Genomic DNA, 21,231 nt, shown 5'->3' with positions numbered 1-21,231 from the left:
CAGTGGTTTGCCTCATGGCAAGGCCTCTTTTAACATCTGCTGTCACATTGTCACCTTGATATCTTAGCTTTATCGTTGACTTAAGTTGAATTTTGCTTCTTTTAATTTTACTAAGAGAAAAACTAATGAGTATTTTGCAAAATGGAAGTCTTGCAAATATGTGCACATGCCTGTGTGCGCACATGCACACACGCACACACACACACACACACACACACACACACACACCTTTGGGTGAAGTAGTGGACAATTCCAGACAAGAGATGATCCAAGAACAATTGTCCCTTGGTTCTAGAAGGCAGATATATCTCAAAATTTGATTTTGCTATGGGGGTAGCCTTATGTCCCTGTGTCATTTCACAGAGACTGTTGTTCAAACATCCTGATGCTCAGCAGCTAAGGGAAGGGGCACAAGAAAGGTCCATCTCTACCATGTGCAAGAACTGTCCAAATGGCATGACTCTCAGTGTTTATAACACTTCTGTAAAACACTCAGTGTTTATATTATTCCTGTTACAGTTGAAGGAACCGAAGCTCAGAGAGATTAAACACTTGCCAAGGCCATCACCTACTAAGTGCCGGGGCTGGATTTGGGCTGGTTTTAAAGCCTTTTCTTTTTCTGCTCTCTGTTGAAGGGTGGGTAGTAGTGGTGGGGTGACTGTGGATCCGGATATGGCCATTGACACCCCACTTCCGGAAGCATCCAGTCAGCCAGCTCTACAGGAGTACAGGGTGTGCATGACCTGTAGTCGCATTGCTCTGGGGTACCTTTCATGTTGCATTCTGTGTCAACAGAGTCTCCTCCAATTGTGTGAGTTGGTGGGTGCTGAGGCTATCCATCAGGAGCCAATCTAGATGTTGCACACAAAGAATTGGGTAAGGTAAGGTTACACCCTCCAGGACCTTATGACTGAGTCTGATAACCCTGGCTTCATGGTTAGGGCTTCCCATCATCCAACCCTCTTTCCAGTCCACTTCCCCACAGAGATGTAGGGTGTCAGGGCATTCTTAGGTATGTGACCAGTGTTCTCCAGAAGGCTCTATCCCTCTGCCCAGTTATCAACAGGCACAGCCCAACAGCTTTTCTACCCTTTGCTTCTTTGAGCCTCTCTTTCCTCAACAGTATTGAGTACCACTTACTCAATATGGTAAAACCTGCCACATTGAGTTGTCAGAGCTGGATGAAACAAAATATGTCCAGTTCCCAGCACACGTTAGTTGCCCAATGTATGCTGATTTATTTGATCTAATATTCTGACATTTTGGTAGCATGAGAAAGCCATGTTTATTTGTTTACTTCTCTGACCTAAAAGGTAGCTAGCAGGTCCAAGGGTTCTAGAATGTTAGAGAGATGGTCAGCCGCCTCAGGAGGCATTTTTCTGGGTTACTCAAGGATTATAAAAACTAAAGCAGGTCAGACTTGGAACCCTTAGAGATCGCTGATGTTAGTGGATCAAAATTATTTTGTTCTTAAGGTTTTGTTTATAAGATTTTATGAGCCCCCCCCATATAAAATGGATAAAAAGGGATGCTCAGAGAGTTACTTTCCCCCTTGACCTAAGTCCTTTGTCCTGTCTCCCACACAAATTTGAAAACCAGAATCCAGGTCACTCAGCATTAATGATAGTTCTGGGAACACATTTGTCTCTGAAGTCCTGGGTCAGTATTCCTTCGGTGAGCTCATGCTATCTGTCTGGTGTGATGTGCATGTGAGTGTGTGTTCTGTGGGAGGTGCAAAGTTGGATAGAAGAACTATGGGAACTTGTGGAAAGTTTTGCTTGATTTTCCTGCCAGAGAGAACAAAGATGTTACCTATTTCCAGAACCCTTTGTCCCAGGTGTCAATCATTAAAACTCCTATCTAATACTCTGGGAAAATACCCTTGGGGACAGTGTAACATCATCTGGGTTTGTACTAGAGAAAATACCTCACTTATTCAGAAAACTCACTTGGAATTCTGCTTGCTCCTACCCTTAGTCTTAATATATTGTTAATAATTTTATTTTTCTTATAATGTGGATATCCTTCCTAGAATAGTGACTAGAGGAAAGGCTAGTTTACTCATCCAAAAATGATGTATCTAGGTCTCTTCTGTGACAGGCATTCTTGGGAGTTGACAACAATATCTAGCATATTTTTTACTCTATGGAATTGTAGGGTTTGCAAAAACAAAGTTTCATTAGCAATATAGAAAAAAATTCATATAATGTTAATAAGGAGCTTTATTAGAATAGGAGGGGACTTTAAGAAATTGGTCTCTTGCCACCTCAGGAGACGAAACCCCGTTTTCTCGGGTTACTCTGAGCTGCTTATGAGGAAGGATCATAGCCAGAGAAGAAGTCCAAGTCCAAACCATCTCCAGTCCCTGTATTGGCCTCACTCAGGCCGGGGAGAAACACGTGTCTGGGTAAAAACGAAGATAAAGGAAACATCTGTTCTCACAATATGGGCTTGTTATCATAGCTCCTTTAAGTACCGAAGTGCTGGCTCCAAGAGCATATTTTCTCCCGCACAGAATCTCCTCAAGGCTTGGTCGATTTTCCGAGGGCTCAGGGACAGGTTGTAAATGAGATTGTAGTTGTGAATGAGGCGTCTGGCCCTTTCCTTCTCCAGAACTCCTGTGATTGGGTTGGGTGGATGGGAAGATTTGAAAAGAGGATGGAGAAAGCAAAAAAGAGGAAAAAAGTCTATATTAGCTTGAATGACTTCTGAGTAAAAACAAAATGCTAATATTTTGACACTTACAGCTTCTTAAAGCATTTTAGGCTTATTCTTTGTGGCCATAAAACTTTAAAGGCTAATTTTTAAAACAGGTGGGGTGCCTCCTAAAATAAATTTCCAATTTTTCTCGTTTATTTTGTATCTTATTAAAGTAGCCAAACATGCTCCTAAACATGCAGGATTCAAACAGCTCATTTTATGCATTTTTGGAAATGTATTTACTGTGACTCCCTCCTGCTTGCTGTATGATCACAGGTAAATCATCTCATTTCTCATGGCTCAGAGTCTGCATCTGTGTAATAGAGATGGTAGTGTGTATCACCACAGGGTGTGCCCTGGTACCCATGCATCATATGTATCAATGCCAAGGTGCTTTCCAAGTTAAGGTTAGGTGGATTTGGGTAGTTGCAGAGAGGAGTTTTAAGTGGAGAAAGTGGCATCAGCAAAGACAAATAACTCATCCATAAGCCCCTAATTGGGAGCTCATATATGTCAGATACAATGCTTAGGAATATAGAAGATTTAGAGAAGGAACCTTTTACCTCAGGAAGATCCCCAGCCAGTTGAGATGGTAAGATATGCAGAAAATTAGCTAGAGTATCACAATAGTGACTGATACTTATATGGGTATATAACATTTACTGCATTTCAGGCATGCCTCCAAACATTGTACCAGTAGTGATTCATTTAATGCTCACAACAACTCATTTTCCAGAGGGAGAAACTGAGGCACTAGCTAATTTTCTGTGATGGGTGTTCTTCACACTGGGCTACAGACAGGCGGGGTCCTAATGTGATTTATTCCATTCAGTTCTATTCGGTTCTATCCTGTCCCATTCCATCCCATCCCGTCTCTGTTTATTTTCTGTTCTATGTAGGTTTGTTTATTGTCTCTCTCTTCTATTAGAATGTTGATCCTTTCCTCTGCAGAAATATCGTTCTGTGAGTTGGCCGATCTGTGAGTTGGCATCTTTGCATTTCTCTGCATTGGGTGGCTGCTCTTGGTCTGGTCTAGGTTAGATCCCTCATATTCTGCCTCTGGAAATATAAGTCATGAACTTTGGAGTAAGTGTCTGACTGAGGAAGGTACTTTAACTTTCTGAGCCTCAGCTTCCTCAACTTTAAAATAGGGATAATTAAACTGTATGAAAATCAATAAAATAATGAAAGCTTAGCACAGTGTCCAGAAGTATTAAGCACTCATTAAAGCAAACATTATTATAGGATGATTATAATAGTTATAGCACCAATATTATTCAAAATAAATAAGTGTCTTAAGAAGAAGAAAATTTTTAACTGCATAAAATTTAGTTTATATTTTAATTAAAAATTAAAAGTAGTGTTAAAAAAATACACATAGGAATCACTGCTGGTGTGTGTAGGGGCATTTTCTACTATCTTCTAAGCTTTACCACTGGTAGAGGATTCCTAGTGTCAAACAAAAGTTCATTGACTGAAATTTGTATCTGTCTAATTTACTGTCATTAGGGGCTGCCCAGGACAGCTGCATAAAATAACCCTTACAATCCATCTTAGTGCTGAAAAGCCTGTTCTTATCCCACCAGAACCAAAATGAAAGGAATAAGAAGAAGAACCTCTTTAACATCCACTTCATTCTCCAGTTTGCAAAGAACTTTCAATTCTCATGTGATCCTTTCTCCCAGCGGGGAGATATGTTTTATTATTATCAGTCTTATTTTATAGATAAGGAAACAGGCTCAGAGAATATAAATAACTGGCTTTCAGGGCTCAGCAATTAGTCAAGTCTGGACTTGAATCTAAGTCTTCCAGTGAAAACAAACAAAGACACAACCAACAAAGCAACAAGCACAACCTCGCGTTCTTTCTGATGTGTCCTGGGAGTTTAGTATAGTGGGAAGTCCAGTGGAACTGGGTTTGAATTATGGTTCCATTTCCCACTGGCTTGTCTTTTACCACTTTGAGCTTGGCTTTTTCCTCCGTAAATAAGGCCATTAATCCCTTCAGCATGTGGTTGATGTGAGGAGTTAGTGATTCACTGTTTGTAAAGTCCAGACTCATGCAAAGAATGTCCTTGAGGACTCTCATTGCATTCTGCCTCCTTGAACTGGAAAACATTTTCTATCTAGCCTTCAGTTCATTGGGAAAATTCCAAATCTACCATTCACCCAAACATTTATCCCAACCGCCCTTCTTTCTTTAGAAAACATGACCAGTTATTCACAGTCATTTCTTATTCTTTCTCCTCAAGGATATTTTCTTGACAACTCCTGTTAGGACATAAGCACAGAGTAGGTTCCCAGAAACACTAATTTGATGATGGATGGTCTGTCTTCACCCTGAATGAAGAACACCCTGGCCTACATATTTCCTTGCACATAATAAAGAACACTGATTCATCAATAGGCAAAGTAGGTATCATCTGCTCAGTGTCTCGAATGAGGCTGTGGTGGTCAGCTAAATGCTGTGGTTAATAAACCAACTAAATGACCTCAGTTAATCTTCTTTCCTCATTAAAGATAGTTATAGATGTTCCCAGATCAGGCTGACACATTCCCTGGCTGACGAGGAACTAACGAATTTCATAGAAACAGAGAAAACAGGCATAAATAGTGAAGAGGCCATGAGAGAGGCATTTCAAATCTGCTGGATCTGCCTCCAAAGTCAACAAAACTCTGTTTTTCCTCAGAACAGTTTAGAAGTATGAGAAAGGTCCCCGTCATTGGGGAGTCTCTTAGCAACTAAGTTTATGATCCATCATCCATCACTGCAACTCAGCATTTGTTTCTTTAGAAATGTCTTCCCTCTCCACCTGATGTTTTTTGTGCACATGTTTAATAAGTTTAATAAACTAGATGAATTTTTCATTTAAAATTTTTATCTCCCCCTCTCTTTAGGATGATTATTAGAAGTTCTTGGGTATTTTATGGTAGTTATACTTTATGTGGTCTAGAGTTAAGTGCTTTGGAAATTCAAAACAAAATGAAACAGAAACACACAGAGAATGAAAATGCATTGCTACTGTTATGCGATTACTTCTAGAGAGTGCTAACGTATCCACTATTTTTTTTATGAGATGTAATTGACATATACCGTTATATAAGTTTAAGGTATACAATGTGATGATTTGATACATGTATATATCGGGAAATGTTTAACACAATAAGGTTAGTTAGCATATCCTTTATCACATGTAATTACCATTTTATTGTGGTTGTTGTTATGGTGGTGAGAACATTAAAGCTCTGTTGTCATAGCAGCTTTCAGGTATACAATACAGCATTGTTAACTAGAGTCATCATGCTGTATGTTGAATTCTTGGAACTCATTCATCTTCTAACTGAAAGTCTGTGCCTTTTGACCAATGTTTCCCATTTTTCCCGGCAACCACCCTTCTACCCTCCACTTCTATGGGTTCCATGTTTTTAGGCTCCACATATAACACACTAACTCACCATAACTACAGAACATAGTTAAGTACCATCATTTCAGTCCATGTGCTTTTGTTTCTGCTCCCTCTTCCCCAGGTTTCTGACCTTGTTCTGGACTTCATTTTCACTTGGACATTGCAAATCCTTACTCCTTTCCCTACTTTCAGTTTCTCCTTCAATCTGCACACAGCCATCAAGGATCCTTCTGAAATACAACTTCATCATACCACTTCCCTGCTTAGAAACTCTCAGTGCTACTCACTCTTTCTGAACCAAATTCAAATTCCTTGGTCTGGCATCTAAGATCTTCCTAGATCTGGAATCTTATATTTCTACCTTTATTATTTAACATTCTTCTTAATAGCTCTTATAGTCTTTCTAATCAAAACTTCTTGCACTGAGCTTCACACATAACACTTTGCTTGGCTAACGTATGCCTTTGCCAGAAAGGTCTATGTCATTCCTTTGTATGTAAACTGCACCTTATCCTTAATGGTTAATTTCACACTATTATAACCTTCACTGATCACCTCACTAAGAAGGAATACTCCTTTCTCTGCCCACATTGCACACTGTAATGGTATTTATTACCTTCCATCTTGGATTTATTTATGTATTTACATTCATTCCTTTCTTCGTTCCCTCAAAAAGAAAAAGTTGAACAGAACTGTGCAAGGTGCAAGGGTGAAAAAAGAAATATAGTCTACTGGTAAGACTGTAATATGTCTCCAAATGAAAAAAATATATATCAAATATGATAATGATTGTTAAAGAACTCTAGGAGGCCAGATAAAGGTTACCCTAGATCTGTCTGGGGAAATTTTGGGAGTCTCAGAGCCTGAGTTCTAACCTAAAACATGTTTAGGCATGAGCTAGCCAGGTGGACAAGATGGGGTATTGGCAGGGGTGGGGTAGGAAGGGGACGGGCAGACAGCTCAGATGGAGATAGTAGTGTGAGAAAAGGAGCAACCACAGGAGAAAGCATGGCATGTTTGAGGAAGGCAAGTTATTCATTATGATAGGGTAGGATATGCTGAGAGAATACCAGTTGAAGGAAAAGAGACCGGTCAGGTGGACAGAACCAGCTTTTGCCTTGCTAAGGAGTTTGGAGTTCAGCCTGTCAGTGGGCATGCTAAAGATTTCAGCTGGGAGTTACAAGATTGGTTTATAGGTTAGACACCAGTAGTTGAATGGAGGAGGATCAAAGACACAAAGAGACTGTGAGTAACCTGGTAGGGGATTCATGTCTGATTCTGATTCATCTTTGTATTTCCCAATTGTGCTCCCATTGCCAGTGCACATGGTTTATATACGAAGTGTATTTGTTAAGAAGTGAAAGGGAGGTGTCCACTTCCAGACTAGAACATAAATAGAAAGGCATATCAGCTCTAAGCTTCTCATTTCACCTGTATTACTCAGATCACACAGGTAGAGGGCATTTTCCAGCTTCCTGAACCTGTCGATCCATGTCTCATATTCTTCAGATTCGTTCTTCATTGTCGGACTCACAAGAGGCTGTGAGACTGGCCTGACCTTCAGAGCACTCAGGGGATCTTTGGGAGCTGAAATCTCAGCAGGAGGGTTTTCTGGTTGCGGCTCCTCTTCTGGAGTTTTCTACCAAAACAACACAAGCATCTCACTGGCAAGACATTCACCACACAGAGCTCCTCCAGTCTCTTGGCCAAAGATGAGGCCACACAGCTAGCAAGATTTATTGCAAAGTCTGGCTTTGTAGAATTAGAGGATGTGTTTCAAATTCTCAGTGCCATAGGACCATAGCTGCCAATTCTTGCTGGATATAAACTACTGTGTTGAGTTTTTGTTGTTGTTGTTGTTGTTTTTCGTTTTTTTTTTTTTTTTAAGGGAAGGGTGAAATCATGACTTTATTCAGTTTATATTTCTGATTTACACAAAACAAAGGTTTTTGTAACTGAGACTTTTCATGACATTCTACACTGTTTTATACTAGTGGGATACACAGGGTATAGGCTTCAGGCAATGCTTATAATTTCTTGGTGGGAAAACCTCTGTATCATGTGTGAGATTCTTGACAAAAGGTGATTGAAATAATACTGATATTATCTTAGGCTCATGGGCTCATTCTAACAAACCATAAAGCACCTCTGTGTTCTGTCATTCTTATTCATTTAAGAATAGGCTGCGGCCTAGGGAGTGGACTTACTAAGATCATATAATCAGTGGCAGACACAAAACTAGAAGGAGGGTGTAGAGGTTACGTCTAGCTCATTTTGGTATTCTAACCCCATGTCCAGCACAAAATGAGATGCTTTTAGAACAAGTAGACAGATGAGTCCCTGCTGCACCATGTAAGACATCCTATCACCTACCATGAAGGGAGAGAGCGGACATTGCCTGTTTGATCTGCCCAATCCCACTGCTTCAGGAATTGCCCATCCTCCCTATCTCCATGGCTGGGGAGAGAATCGCCATGTATGCAAGTACATGGTGCAGGACTGGGCATCTAATGCCAAATGGGCCAATAAACATACTGTGCAGTTGTTTTGGAGCTATTTGTGAGGGATAAAGACAAAGATAGAAAAACAGAGGTCATTCTGTGTGAGATGTAGGAACTCTAACAGGTTTTCCACTCTGTGTATTGGAAATGAGAAGAAAATGGTCTGCTGAGAAAGAGAGACAGATGGAAAGATAGGCAGATAGAGGATATGAAGCTGACAGCAGAAAGAAGAGAAAAGATACAGGAAGTCATGATGTTGTCCAAGTTTCTGATTTTAGTTCATTGTTACGGTTCTGTCCTTAGGTAGCATAATATGCTTGTCTATCCTTCCAGTGTATGAAATTGGTAGAGTTGGTTCTGTTCACCTCAATGCAAATAATCTTAACTAATTTGCCATAGAATTATGTCTCTAAGTTCTTTAAATCTGTGCTTCCCCCAATTTTCAAATATCTGAATTTCTCGTTTTGTACCTTTGTCTCAAACTTCTCACATATAAGTTGTGAAAATCCCATAGCTCTAAAGAATGGAAATGGCAATAGGACACTAAGTTTTGAGTTTGTTAACAAACATGCATTAAGCTGCTGCTGGGGAATGTGAAGAACTGTTTTGTTTGAAAGAATAGAATGCTGGGTGGGACACCTGGGTGGCTCAGTTGGTTAAGTGCCTGCCTTTGGCTCAGGTCATGATCCCAGGCCCTGGGATTGAGTCCCACATCAGGCTCCTTGCTCAGCGGGGAGCCTGCTTCTTCCTCTGCCTGCTTCTCCCCCTGCTTGTGCTCTCTCTCTCTCTCTCTCTGACAAATAAATAAAAAAAAAAGAAAGAATAGAATGCTACATGAAATTGTAACCATATGGATGACCAGCAACCAGTAAATTTTAAGAGATTAATATAAAAGAATTCCACTTTGATAAAATCAATTTTGAGAAACAGCTGAAAGTTTTCATAAAGTAAATAAATACGATTATTATACTTTTTAGAGCTTTGGACCAGTTTAGAAATCCGATGAATACTTTAGATAATCTACCCAGCTAAATGTACATTTGCATAGAGTTTGGTGGATGATTTTCGAGAATTCAAAGAGGTCCTTGGATCTGAGAAACTGATTTTAAATAAATTTTTGTATTCTTTCAGATAGTTCAACATTCTCTTTGACCACTAAAGGCAGGGAAAGGGGGGTTTGTATGGACCTGAATTAGGCTCAACTAAATAAGTAGTAAGTAAGTAAGTAACACACTCTATTTGTTTGGTCCCACTCTATCAGGATAAAGTCCAAATTCCTTACTTGGCCCATAAAACCATTCAAGTTCCTGTTCTTGCTTCTCTTCTTTCAGCCCTATGTATGCATTTTTTTCTCTCATCTTTTTCCAGCCACATAAAACCAGAAAAAAATGAAGCTGTATGATGCCTTTATGCTTTATACATGCCGTTCTCTCTGTCGTGAGAACCCTTCTTACTACTCATGTCTTGATTGGTTGGGCTTCTTACTCAGACCCAACTCATATTTCACTTCTTGTGGGGAGCCTTCCCCAAAGCCCCAGGCGGGGTGAGGGGTGAGTCCTTAGCCCCTTTATCCATCACAGCATTTATTAGAGGATATTGTGACTGTTACAGTATCTCTCTCCTCTACCAGAGATGTAGAGACTGGGCCTGTGAGGTAGTCATTTGTGGACCTTGAAGGTCTGGTTAGTGGCCGGCGCATAGTTAGTTATAAAGACATATTAACTGAACAAATAAGGGAATGAATAAATGATTTTCTCTGGGAAAAGAGGAAATGTGCTTTACCAAACTTCTGCTTCAATTTCACTCTCAAAAACTGGGGCAATGAATGCTGCTTATAGAGGAATGTGAAAAGAATCAATTATTGCAGAGATGCAGTAAAATCCTCAAACAAGAGGCAAAATAAAAGAGCAAAGTGTATTTTTTATAATCTTATTCACAACAGACTTAACACTCAAGGAGAAAAGCATTTGCTGTTGTTTCTTGCGTGGCAAGAGGCTTGCCAAAATGGATACTATTTTCTAAAATATTTCAAAGTGTGAAGTGCATGAAGAGGCCTCCCGTCATTTTAAGATGAATTATGTTCTAATCCGGGCATTTAAAAAACAACAACAGAAAAACTCAGGCTGTTTTTCAATTCTGTCTGCATCTTCTTTTGGCTAAGTGCTGGGAATATTAAAACAGATTTTAACTGCTTGCCAGATTTTTTTTTTTTTTTTTAATCAGAGAGCCCATTACATTTTAAAATGTGATGTCTGGGGAAAAGGTCACCCTCAGTTTCTGGAAGCTGGGCTTAAGATGTTAAAATAGGTCTCATAACCATCTTTTATTTTGATGGCAGTTGGTGGATTGGTCACATGATTTGGAAGGACACCTGTATACATGCTACAAATCCAGTTTCTTGGGGCAGAAGGTGGGCCCATCACCGCGTGTTGAGAGATTTCTGCATGCATACCAGCTGGGACAGAAACCAACCCACACACTCTCAAGAGTTCTGCCTCCCTTCTCCATTGGAGCAGAGTCTCAAAGTCAAAGAGAGCCCGACATCAAGGTGTTGGGTGGAAATCAAAAACCCAGAAGGGAGGGCCCCACCCAGAAGGGAGGGCCCCACCCAGCCTCAGAGAAGAGAAGGCAAAGGATGGGCAAAGCTCTTCCTCCGGCTCTGTGTAGCCAGGTGCCTACCATATGTTCTGTTTTGCCTGGAGACATCTCAGGGACTTCAGCCTGCTTTGCAGTGCCAGAGGTTTTCTTTACATTCTTTCCTGGACAAGAAAGAAGAAAATGGAAGGGTTTAGTTTGGTCTCCTCATGTTAGCACCAACACGTATGCACCCAGACCGAGAGAATGTGGAGGCTCCGTTATGTGGTTGGCACTGTGTTAGGTGATAGGGAGACACTGGTAAATAAAAGCTCCGGTACCTGCCGTGGTGAAGTTCACAGAGGGCAAGTAGATGCTAAATGACTACTCAAAATTATTATTTGGTTACAAAGACCATAAACACAACCCAGGAAAAGGTGAAAATATTTACATTTATTTTGAGATGGGGCAGGAGCTAGGGAGGATCGGAGAAGGCTTGCTGGAGGAAGTGACACTTAAACTGGGGGCCTGAGGGATGAATAGGAGTTTCCAAGTAGAAGTGATGCTGGCAGAGCCTCCTGCACTACAGATTGTTCCAGATAAGCAGAGACAACAGCCTCTAGAACCACCTTGAATCAGGAGGCCTTCTACAGTCTGGAGAATGGCAAGGGGGTCTCTTTCCATAGCTCTGCCTCTTTCCAGAAAAGCAGGAACTTCTGCCCCTCTCTCTACACAGGTATTTGCCTGAAGGATCAGGTAAAAGCTTTGTCTTCCCCCTTCCTTACTCCTTTCAATGTTCAGAGGTGCTGTACCAGAAGAGGTTTGACCATTATCCCTAACCCGGGAGAGTCTCCAGCCCAGGTACTACTTGCTCAGGCTGCTGCCTTATGAATAGAAATTTCCTTAGGGTCCAGGAAAAAGACATGAAGAGCTTCTGCTCAGGTCCTTAGGCTTATGATGGGTGTCATTCATTTGTCACTAGCACCTTTGGTGACTTACTCATTTATTTTACAAATCCATGCAACGACCACACAGTACAGATATCTGGGAGCTTTAGCTTCTGTATTTAGTGCATAATTCAAGTATGCCATTAACAAATGCATTTTGCTTCTCACGCTTTCAATAAAGATGGTTCAATCAATACGTTTTTTAAAAAGGTGGAAAGTGGCTGTGTAACATCGTGGTGGAGAGTGGAGGTTCTGAAGCCAGATGCCCTGGGTTTGAATCAGTCCTGGCTCCTTTCTCTATGCTCCTTTCTCTATGTGTGACCTTGGGCAGGTTACTTGTCCTCTTTGTGTCTCAGTCTCCACTTTTGTAAAAGGTGGCTAATGCCACCCATAGATTATTGTGCGGATTAAATGGGCTAGAAACTGTAAAGCAAACACCTGGAACATAGCAAATGCTCAATAAATGTTAACTGATACTGTCATCTATATAAGGACGTTCACGTAAATTAACTTACATATCAGATTAAAAAGCCTTTTGTTGCACCTTTAATATTGCACCTATGAATCATTATGAATCTCCCCCCTCAGTCTCTTGATGAAGATAATGTGACTTCATAATATCCGAAGCCCCAGCACCCAGCATTAGAATAAGTACTCAGTGCATGCTTGTAGACTACATGAATGACCATATGCCCTGATATGGAGTTTAGAAATTAAAGTCGCTGAATATATATTTCTGTTTCTCCCAATTCCTTTTCGGACCCTGCAGGAGGAAAACTCTTTCTCTGCATTTCTTTATCTTCCCATACCTAACCCAGATGCTATATAGAGTAAAACTTAATAGATGCTTAATGAGAATCATGATAGCCAGTTAAGGCAGCCCCTTCAAGGCAGATCTGTTTTAATCGCTGAAAATTTGTCATGGGAACCCATCATCACCTAGTAGCCCTGGCCCCGGTTTATTTCACCCAGTATGTGAAAGAAAAGCTTTCTGGTTGCTGCAGGTGGAAAAACGTTCCAATTACTGTGAATTATCAAGGTTGAGAGTTAAAAGGATTCTAGAAGCAGTATATGGCATATAAGATAAAATTTGGTGCCAGACCTGAATGCTAATTCTGATTCTTCCCTTTACCAGCTGCAACCTTTCAGATCCTAATTTTGTCAGTTGTGAAAAGGGAACCAGCAGTTGGCAGAAAGATTGTGGAGATTAAAAAAAAAGTTACCGACCAAAAATACTTAACCCAGGGAAGATGCTCAGTGCGAGGGATTATTGTCTGTTACTGTGTTATCATTATTATATGATCTTAAATGAATCTAGCTTCCCCAGAAGAGAAGACTTAATGTTATCATGTGCCGAGCAGTTTTCTGGGCACTGTTCCTGTACATTATCCCTTTTAGCATAAGATCTAGAACCTAGTCTTTGTCCCAGGCCAGCTTCTCTCTGGTGTCTGCACTTCTCAAAGTTACATTAGGAGAAAATACATGCTAGTCTCCCTGGTCTCTCTTCGGATTCCCTTTCTCCCTTCTAATACCTAGGAGCATATAAAAAAGTAATGGTTTGCACATGTAAAAATGGTTTGAGAAACCCGAGGCAGAGCTAATTTTTTTTTCTTTCTAACACAGCAGGAAGGATAAATAATAACCATCTGTCTAGTCTGCCGGTTGATGATTTGTACTGGAGGAAATAAGCCAAGCTGGCTTCTAGAGATTTCCAGGTGTTGGAAGGGCCAGGTTTTACAGGGCTTCCAGTGGATTCTGATAGTCACACAGCCAGCCCTCCCATCCCAGCCCCCCACCCCCAACTAATGACTTGAAATCAGTGGTCTTCAGCGCAGGCTGCTAACATGCTCCCACCTGGGGAGCTTTAAAAATTACCAGTGCCTGGGCGGCACACCAGACCAATTAAATCAGAATCTCGAGGGGTGAGAACCCAGCTCAGGACGTCTGAAGAATTCCCTAGGTAATTCTAAAGTGAAGCCACAGGAGAAAACAACAGATTTAAATAAAGACTTCTGGCCTCACTGGACCTAGTGAATAAAACTTTTATGAGAAGGAAACAAATATATGTTAAATATCTATATATTCCAGACATTTTTCACAGGTTTTCTTAACTCAATCTAAAGAATAATCCTGTGAGGTAGAAATTATCTGCATTTTACAAATGAGGGGACCAAGGTAACACCAGGTTCAGTTTCTTGCTTAAGACAACAGAGGTAGGGTTAGGTCTGGATTCTAATTCATTCACTCACTCAACAAACATTCCTTAAATGCTAACTGTGATACAACAATGAATAAGACAGAATCTTCCCACGGAGTGCGCATTCCAGTGGTGAGGGCAAACAGAGAGATATGTAATGTCAAGTAGTGATAAGTGCTAGAAACACAGCTCAAGCCAATTATGGGGGTAGAAAGTCTTGGCAGTTGCTATTTTAGGGAAGGAATTCACCCAAGTCCTCTCCAAATGACATTCAAATAGAGCCCTGAGAAACATGGGAGAAAGCCATGCAAATGTCTGCAGAAAGAGCGTTTCAGGAAAAAGCTATCATAAAGGCAAAGGTCACAAGGGAGGGAGGAGTGTTTGGTGTATTCAGGCAAGAGCGGAGAGGAGAGCCTAGCTGAAGCAGGATAAAAAGGGAAGAGAAGGTTAAGTATTCACAGAACTGAAGGGCCTCACGGGCCATGCATGTGACTGGAATTGATTTATTTTTTTCTTCCATCATTCATTTTTTCTCTGGCAAATGTCCTCTTCATTATCCCCTTCTAGTGATAGCAGCTATATTTTACTTTGTGGGGACTCCTCCTCCCCATTCTAGTGATGTGGTAAGAATGACACCCAGTTCCAACTCCGAGGTTGGTCTCTGATTAGTTGAAGACTATCATGGTGTCCTAATCACAGTCTTGGTTCTAAGGTGGACATAAAACTCAATTTAGTCTAAGCTCTGACACTAGAGGAGACATCTGCTACAGTTTCTCAACTCGTAAAATTCTCTCCTCCTGGGCAGGACCGGCCAAAAGAGAGTGCTGTGAAGATATGATGACCTTGACTACCATAGCTATTTTGTTATTGAAGAAGTGTCTGGAGTAATTGAGGCACCACCATGTAGAGCCTAAGATGATGTCAGCACCATATACAGCCGAGCAGAGAGCCAGAAAGAAACCAGATCCTGGATTTTGACATTTTTAATGACTAAATCAAACCAGCCTGTAGCTCTTGCTGCTGCCAGACTTTTTATTTACATAAACCAAACCTCTTTATTCTCTAAACCAACTGAGCTAGCTTTTCTGTCCCTCCATTATAAACAGTTCTAAGTAGGAATTACTATGGATATTTTTTTTCCTTAATAAAAGGGAGGTTAAACTCTTAGTCATTTTTCTGTGTTGTCTTCACGAGATGTTTGAGGGGATCAATGAGTCCCTGAGGCTATGATTATTCCCTCCAGTTTCCCCCCATTAGCAGCCTTGCTATAACCCTGCTCTGTGCTTCCTGCTTTTTCTTCCTCTTTCTCACTCACAGACTCCAGAGTGAAGAGATTGAAAGTTGGAGCCATACTTCATTTTTGAGAAATACTATTTTAGACCTCAGACCATAGCATGTTTGGAGGGGTCTGAGCTCTTTTGTATTTGTCTTCATGGGAGTTCACAGCACTTGGATCTGTGGCTTGAGATCTTTTATCACTTTTGGAAATTTCTCAGCCATAATTGCTTCAAATACTGCTTCAGCTCTATTCTCTTCCTCCTATCTTTCTGTGACTTCATTAGATGTATATTGAATATTCTTGCCGTTTCCTATATGTCTCATACACTTTTTTTGGTATGTTCTATCCTCATTGTTCCTTCATGCTTCAATCTGGATATTTCCTACAGAACTATATTCCAGTTCACTAATACTCTCTTCAGCTACACTCAACCTTCTGTTCAACTGGTCTAGTGAGTTTTTTAAATTTAGTTTTTATATTTTTCAGATCTAGATATTCTATATATCTAGAGGGAGGAGTGTTTGGTGCATTCAGGCAAATTCTATATAAATTCTATATATTCTGTATAAATTCTATATAAATTCAAATGACTTGCTGAAATTTTCCACCTTATCCATTTTCTTAAACATATTAATTATAGTTATTTGAAAATTCATGTCCTGTTTTGTATCATTCCTGATTATTTTTAACTGAATGCTGGACATTTTGTATAAATAATTCTCATGATTTTATATGATGTTAACTTCTTCCAGAGGGTTTTTTCCTCTTTTCTTTCTGGTATTCAATTTGAATTCCAAATAATATCTTTCAAAGAGATGTTTTGTATTTTATCTAGTCTTCTAGTTGATCTTGCCAAGAGGTTTGGTCTGCTGTAAACTAGTCCATTCTAGACCGTAGCCTAAGTCACAGATATTAAGTATTTATGTGACTATCATGTGTACATTAAAAAGACAAGTTCATAGGATTCTTGGGGGTCCAAATGAGTTAAAGTTTGTGATATAAGGCAGTATATATAAAAATGAGTTATGTTAATAGGTTATTATGGAATCTTTGAGTTGAAACAGGCCCCAGGAATGAAAAAATTCACAATTCTTCACACCCAAAAGGAGTAGCTGCCTTTAGTTTTTTTATAATATACCTTCTTTCAAGAAAACTGGCAAATAGAATGCCCCCTTTCAGGGCCTAGGAGCACTTAATCATCATAGCTCCAACAATACAGAAATGGGAAGAGATCAAGGCATTAATTTTCTCAGTAAGCAACAGGCTATCACAACAACAATGCAACAAAAGTATCGTCAAAGTCCTGTTTTGCACTGTGGAGTGCAATCTTGCCTAAAAAACTTTGTCATACCTGCAATCACCCTATCAGAGCAATAGAGCAGGTATTTTTTTTTTTATTTCATATTTTCAGTTCATTTTAGAGATGAGAAAAATGAGTCCAAGAGAAGTAAAATAAGTGTTCCAATATAAGGTGGTTATTTAGTTGCAAAGGTGAGACTTTGACTCATCTTTTTATACACTTTTCTATGTCATCCATTATGGGTTGAATTCTGTCCCTTCCAAATTCGTATGTTGAGGCCCTAACCCCTAGTATCTCAGAATGTAACTGTTTTTGGAAGACAGGCATTTAAAGAGGTGATTCAGTTCAATTGAAGTCATTAAAATGAGGATACTAATCTTCACCATGACTGGTGTTCTTACGAGGCCAAAAATTTGGGCACACAGAGAGACACCAGGGATGTCCACGCACTGATAAAAGACCATGTGAGGACATAGTGAGAAAGAGGCCGTCTTCAAGCCAGGGAGAGAAAGGCTTCAGAAGAAACCCAACTTGCTGACACTGGGACTTTGAACTTTTAGTCTCCAGAACTATGAGAAAATAAATATCTGTTGTTTAAGCCACTCTAGCAAATGAATGCATCAAGTGACCTGGATTTATATTAGAAGAGAAAGAGAAAGTATTTGGTTTAGACGTTTGTTGTGATCACCTTTTGATGTCCTTGTTTTGTCTTTTCAACAAAACTGAGTTCTCTGAAGTTATAGACGACATCATGAAAAATTAACCCTCGCTTTTTATCACCCTGTTGTCTTCTAGCACATCCCTTCTATCTCTTTTCTCTAATGCTGGGCTGGGGAGCTACAACTACATTTCCCAGATACCCTGGCCCACTGGCTTCTGGCTAAATTCCAGCAACGGGAGGTGCTTGGAGGGAGATTAGACTGTGGGGAGAGTAGAAGTACTCTCTTCTTGTTTTTGGAGTTTGTTAGTATCTGTCCAGAATCAGGGGAGAGCTACTGCTGTTGCTAAGATTTGAGCTGTCAGAGAAGCCTCCTGGATCTCACTCTTGGGTCTGAAGGAGACTCCTGAAGTGTTTTTCAACATTCTCAGCACAAGTCAAATGTGAAAACTCAAAATTTAGATGAATAGCCACAGGACAGACATCCCATTCAGTAGGTGCAGCATCGACCACATGGTGTTCTGTCAGAAATCCAAGCACCAGCCCCCTTTGTGAAACACTGAGTTTCAAACTATGTGGTGTAACCAGCTATGTGGCATCTCCTTCAAAATTCTTTCTCTAGCTCCAAGCTATATTCTTGGAGATCCTAGAATCAACTATGTAGTAGCACTCACCAAGATTCTGCTAATAATACACCTTTCACTATGTTCCCTCAGCCCTAAGGATGAGAGCTGCTTTCTATAACTCCTAAGCTCTGGGTTACCTCAACTGTCATGGGTTGAACTGTGCCTTTGAACATAGCTACCACTGGCACCTGTTAATGTGACCTTATTTGGAAGCAGGATCTTTTTATATGTAATCAAGTTAAGATGATGTCATTCTGGGTTAGGGAGAACCCTAAATCCAATGAATAGTGGTGGCTTTATATGAAAGAGGAGCTACAGAGACACAAAAGAGACAGAGTTGGAAGAAGGCCATGTGAAGACAGAGGCAGACAGTGGAATTAAGCAACCATAAGCCAAGGAATGCCTGGAGCCACCAGAAGCTTGAAGAGGTAAGGAAGAACTCTTTCTTAGAGCCTTCAGAAGGAGCATGGCTCTGCTGACACCTTGGTTTCTGACTTCTGGTCTCCAGAACTGTGAGAGACTATTCTCTCTCTTTCTGTTATTTTAAGCCATCCAGTTTGTGGCATTTTGTTATGGCGGCCCTAAGGAAATGAATACACACACCATCCTCTTTTTGCTCTTTCAATCTAATGCTTGTGCAACCAGTCCCCCAATCCTCTGTTGTAAATTCCCTGTTCGAAATACCCAGTAAGGTTTTTGTTCTGCTGAAATGCAAACAGAGATGCCACCCCTCCTCTCAAACTTTCACTACCTTGTATTTTGATCCAAAAGATAATCAGTAAATGGTTGATGAATATAGTAAATAGAGAAATTGCAACAGCAGATTAATATCAATGCATATTTTTTCACCTGTCATATTTAAAACTTGCTAATTGCTAAATATTTTGCCCAAATTAATCTTTATAATTTTACTTAATAATATGTCTTGGAAATCTTCCTGTATCAAGGCCAGCCATGTTATTTTACAGCTGCATAGCTTTATCAATTGGATATACTGTAATTTAATTGTCCCTGAAGGATTTCTCATTGTTTCCATTCTTATTTTTAATTTTTTAAGAAAATGTTTATTTCAGTTTTTAGAGGCATTTACCAAAAAATGCTACACTAAACTTTTATTTTGTTCTGTTTTATTTTATTTTACTTTAATTTTATTTTTTTTTTGTGAGATGCCAGTAAGGTAATTACCTAGCTGTAGCATTCCTAGATATAAGGGACTGTACAACTGAAGTTCTAATAAATATTGTCCACTTCTTCTATAAGTGCTTCATTCATCTGAAAGGGCTCTCACTAGAGAAGGCTTCATGATATAATACAACTTGGAGAATTATGCCTTTAATGAGCCCACTGGACTAAAAGAATAGCCAGTAGGACAATTCTGACTCCTACTTTTTCTGCGCTGCTGAGCCATTTACATTTCTGAGAGCAATGAGATGAAACCCAACAAGCAAACCACCAGAGCATAGCAGCAGAGTCAATAGTAGCTCTGAGAAATGGGAGGTCTCTCAAGGAAGAAAATCGCAAAAACTCACCTGTAGGCAAATCATGTGACAAATCAGAGGAAGCTTTGCTCAATAATTCAACAAAATTCTGCCATCTGTGCAAGAAAGGGAAACAGAGTATTGGTGATCAATGTAGAAAGCTCTGGAAGAATGTGCAATAAAGCTCGAAGTTTCTATTGATTGATATTGAAGGAGCTTTTTTTTTTGTAGCTGAAGGAATTTTTATTTTTATTTTATTTTTTTATTATGTTATGTTAATCACCATCCACACTGGCCAAACTATGGAAAGCATAGTCTTTATCCATTCATCTGTCCATCGACGGATGGATGGATGGATAAAGAAGATGTGATATATATGTATATTAAAAATTTAAAAAAATATATATATATACAGTGGAATATTATGCAGCCATCAGAAGGAATGGAATCTTGCCATTTGCAATGATGTGGATGGAACTGGAGGGTATTATGCTGAAGGAGCTTTTTGATATCTGTATCATTCAGGGTATAATTCAGGAAACAGAAACTACTTTAGAAGTCTCTACTAGAACAGGGCTTTAGTATAGGAAATTAGGTGCCTACACAATTATTGCAGGGGTTAGTAGAATGGAGGTTGGCATCTGCTGCTAGGCTCAGGATTAGTTCTCACCAGTTCTGGAGAGCAGTAAACTGCAGGAAGTTCTGACTGACGTCTCAGTTGTCCCTGACTATGAGGTTGGTGACTAGGCAGTACAAAATGCATTTTGGCCACTGCAAAAACTGATGCCTGCCAGGGTCTGGGGTTGCTACTACTTCAGGAAAATAAATGAATACTTAAAATGTCCCCGCCCCCACCCCCACACCTTCTGCCTTTCAAATCACACGAAATTGCATCTCACTGATGGAGCTTAAATCAATTCCAGAACCTTGGTGTTTTTTTGTAGCTTTCCCAAGAATGGGAAGTATTGCAATACAGGAAAAAACATAGGAGGGGATATAGAAATGGGTTCTGAATGTAAATAGACAATATTTAATGAAATCTACAAGCAGCAACTGCATTAAACAATGTATGTATGTGGGACAGTCAGAGAGTCATTGAAGGCTTACTAGTACTTTAGGAACACTTTGGTAGTGAAAATCACCTGTATTTGCTTGCCTGGCATCTATCCTCCATTAATATACAAATATGTTCTCCTCTGGGATGATGGACTATAATCAATGCCCCATAGCCTACCCTGGCCAATGTTGTGACTCACCTTGTCTAATCTCTATTTGTCACTTTCTCCACTCATCCCTCCTTACTTTCCTCCCTCTCTCCCATTCCATATCTCTGTATCTCTCATTAATTTTTGGTTCTGATTCTTCCCAAAGTTTTATTTTTCCCCAGTTTTGTGTATAACTCCATATACTTTCAAAATATTTCTTTTTGCTTATGTTAACAAAAGGCAGTTTCTGTTGCTAGCAGCCAAACTGCAACTGATCAGTATTGTTATCTCCTCCTTGCCCATCAGAAGTCAAGCAACTATAAAGCCCAAGTTGTGAGATACAGAAGCCCTGAATTTTCT

General features: G+C 39.9%; 1 protein-coding gene across 1 annotated transcript in view; it reads right to left on the bottom strand.

Annotated features, from left to right (window-relative positions):
• Positions 1–2,457: 2,457 nt before the first annotated feature.
• Positions 2,458–21,231, bottom strand: part of CUNH1orf87 (chromosome unknown C1orf87 homolog) — a 78,325-nt gene continuing 59,551 nt past the window's right edge. Inside the window, exons 8-11 of the mRNA XM_028106730.2 lie at positions 19,718–19,782; positions 11,287–11,366; positions 7,538–7,745; positions 2,458–2,618 (exon numbers count right to left, since the gene is read on the bottom strand). Coding sequence (XP_027962531.1) covers positions 2,458–2,618; positions 7,538–7,745; positions 11,287–11,366; positions 19,718–19,782 — 514 coding nt within the window. The remainder of the gene's footprint in view (positions 2,619–7,537; positions 7,746–11,286; positions 11,367–19,717; positions 19,783–21,231) is intronic.

Source organism: Eumetopias jubatus, unplaced genomic scaffold, assembly GCF_037043125.1.
Source record: "Eumetopias jubatus isolate StellerSeaLion01/CBP00866 unplaced genomic scaffold, mEumJub1_p1.0 scaffold_4, whole genome shotgun sequence".
Taxonomy (NCBI): domain Eukaryota; kingdom Metazoa; phylum Chordata; class Mammalia; order Carnivora; family Otariidae; genus Eumetopias; species Eumetopias jubatus.
The sequence above is the reverse complement of the archived record's forward strand: the minus strand, read 5'-3'. Positions and strand labels throughout refer to the sequence as shown.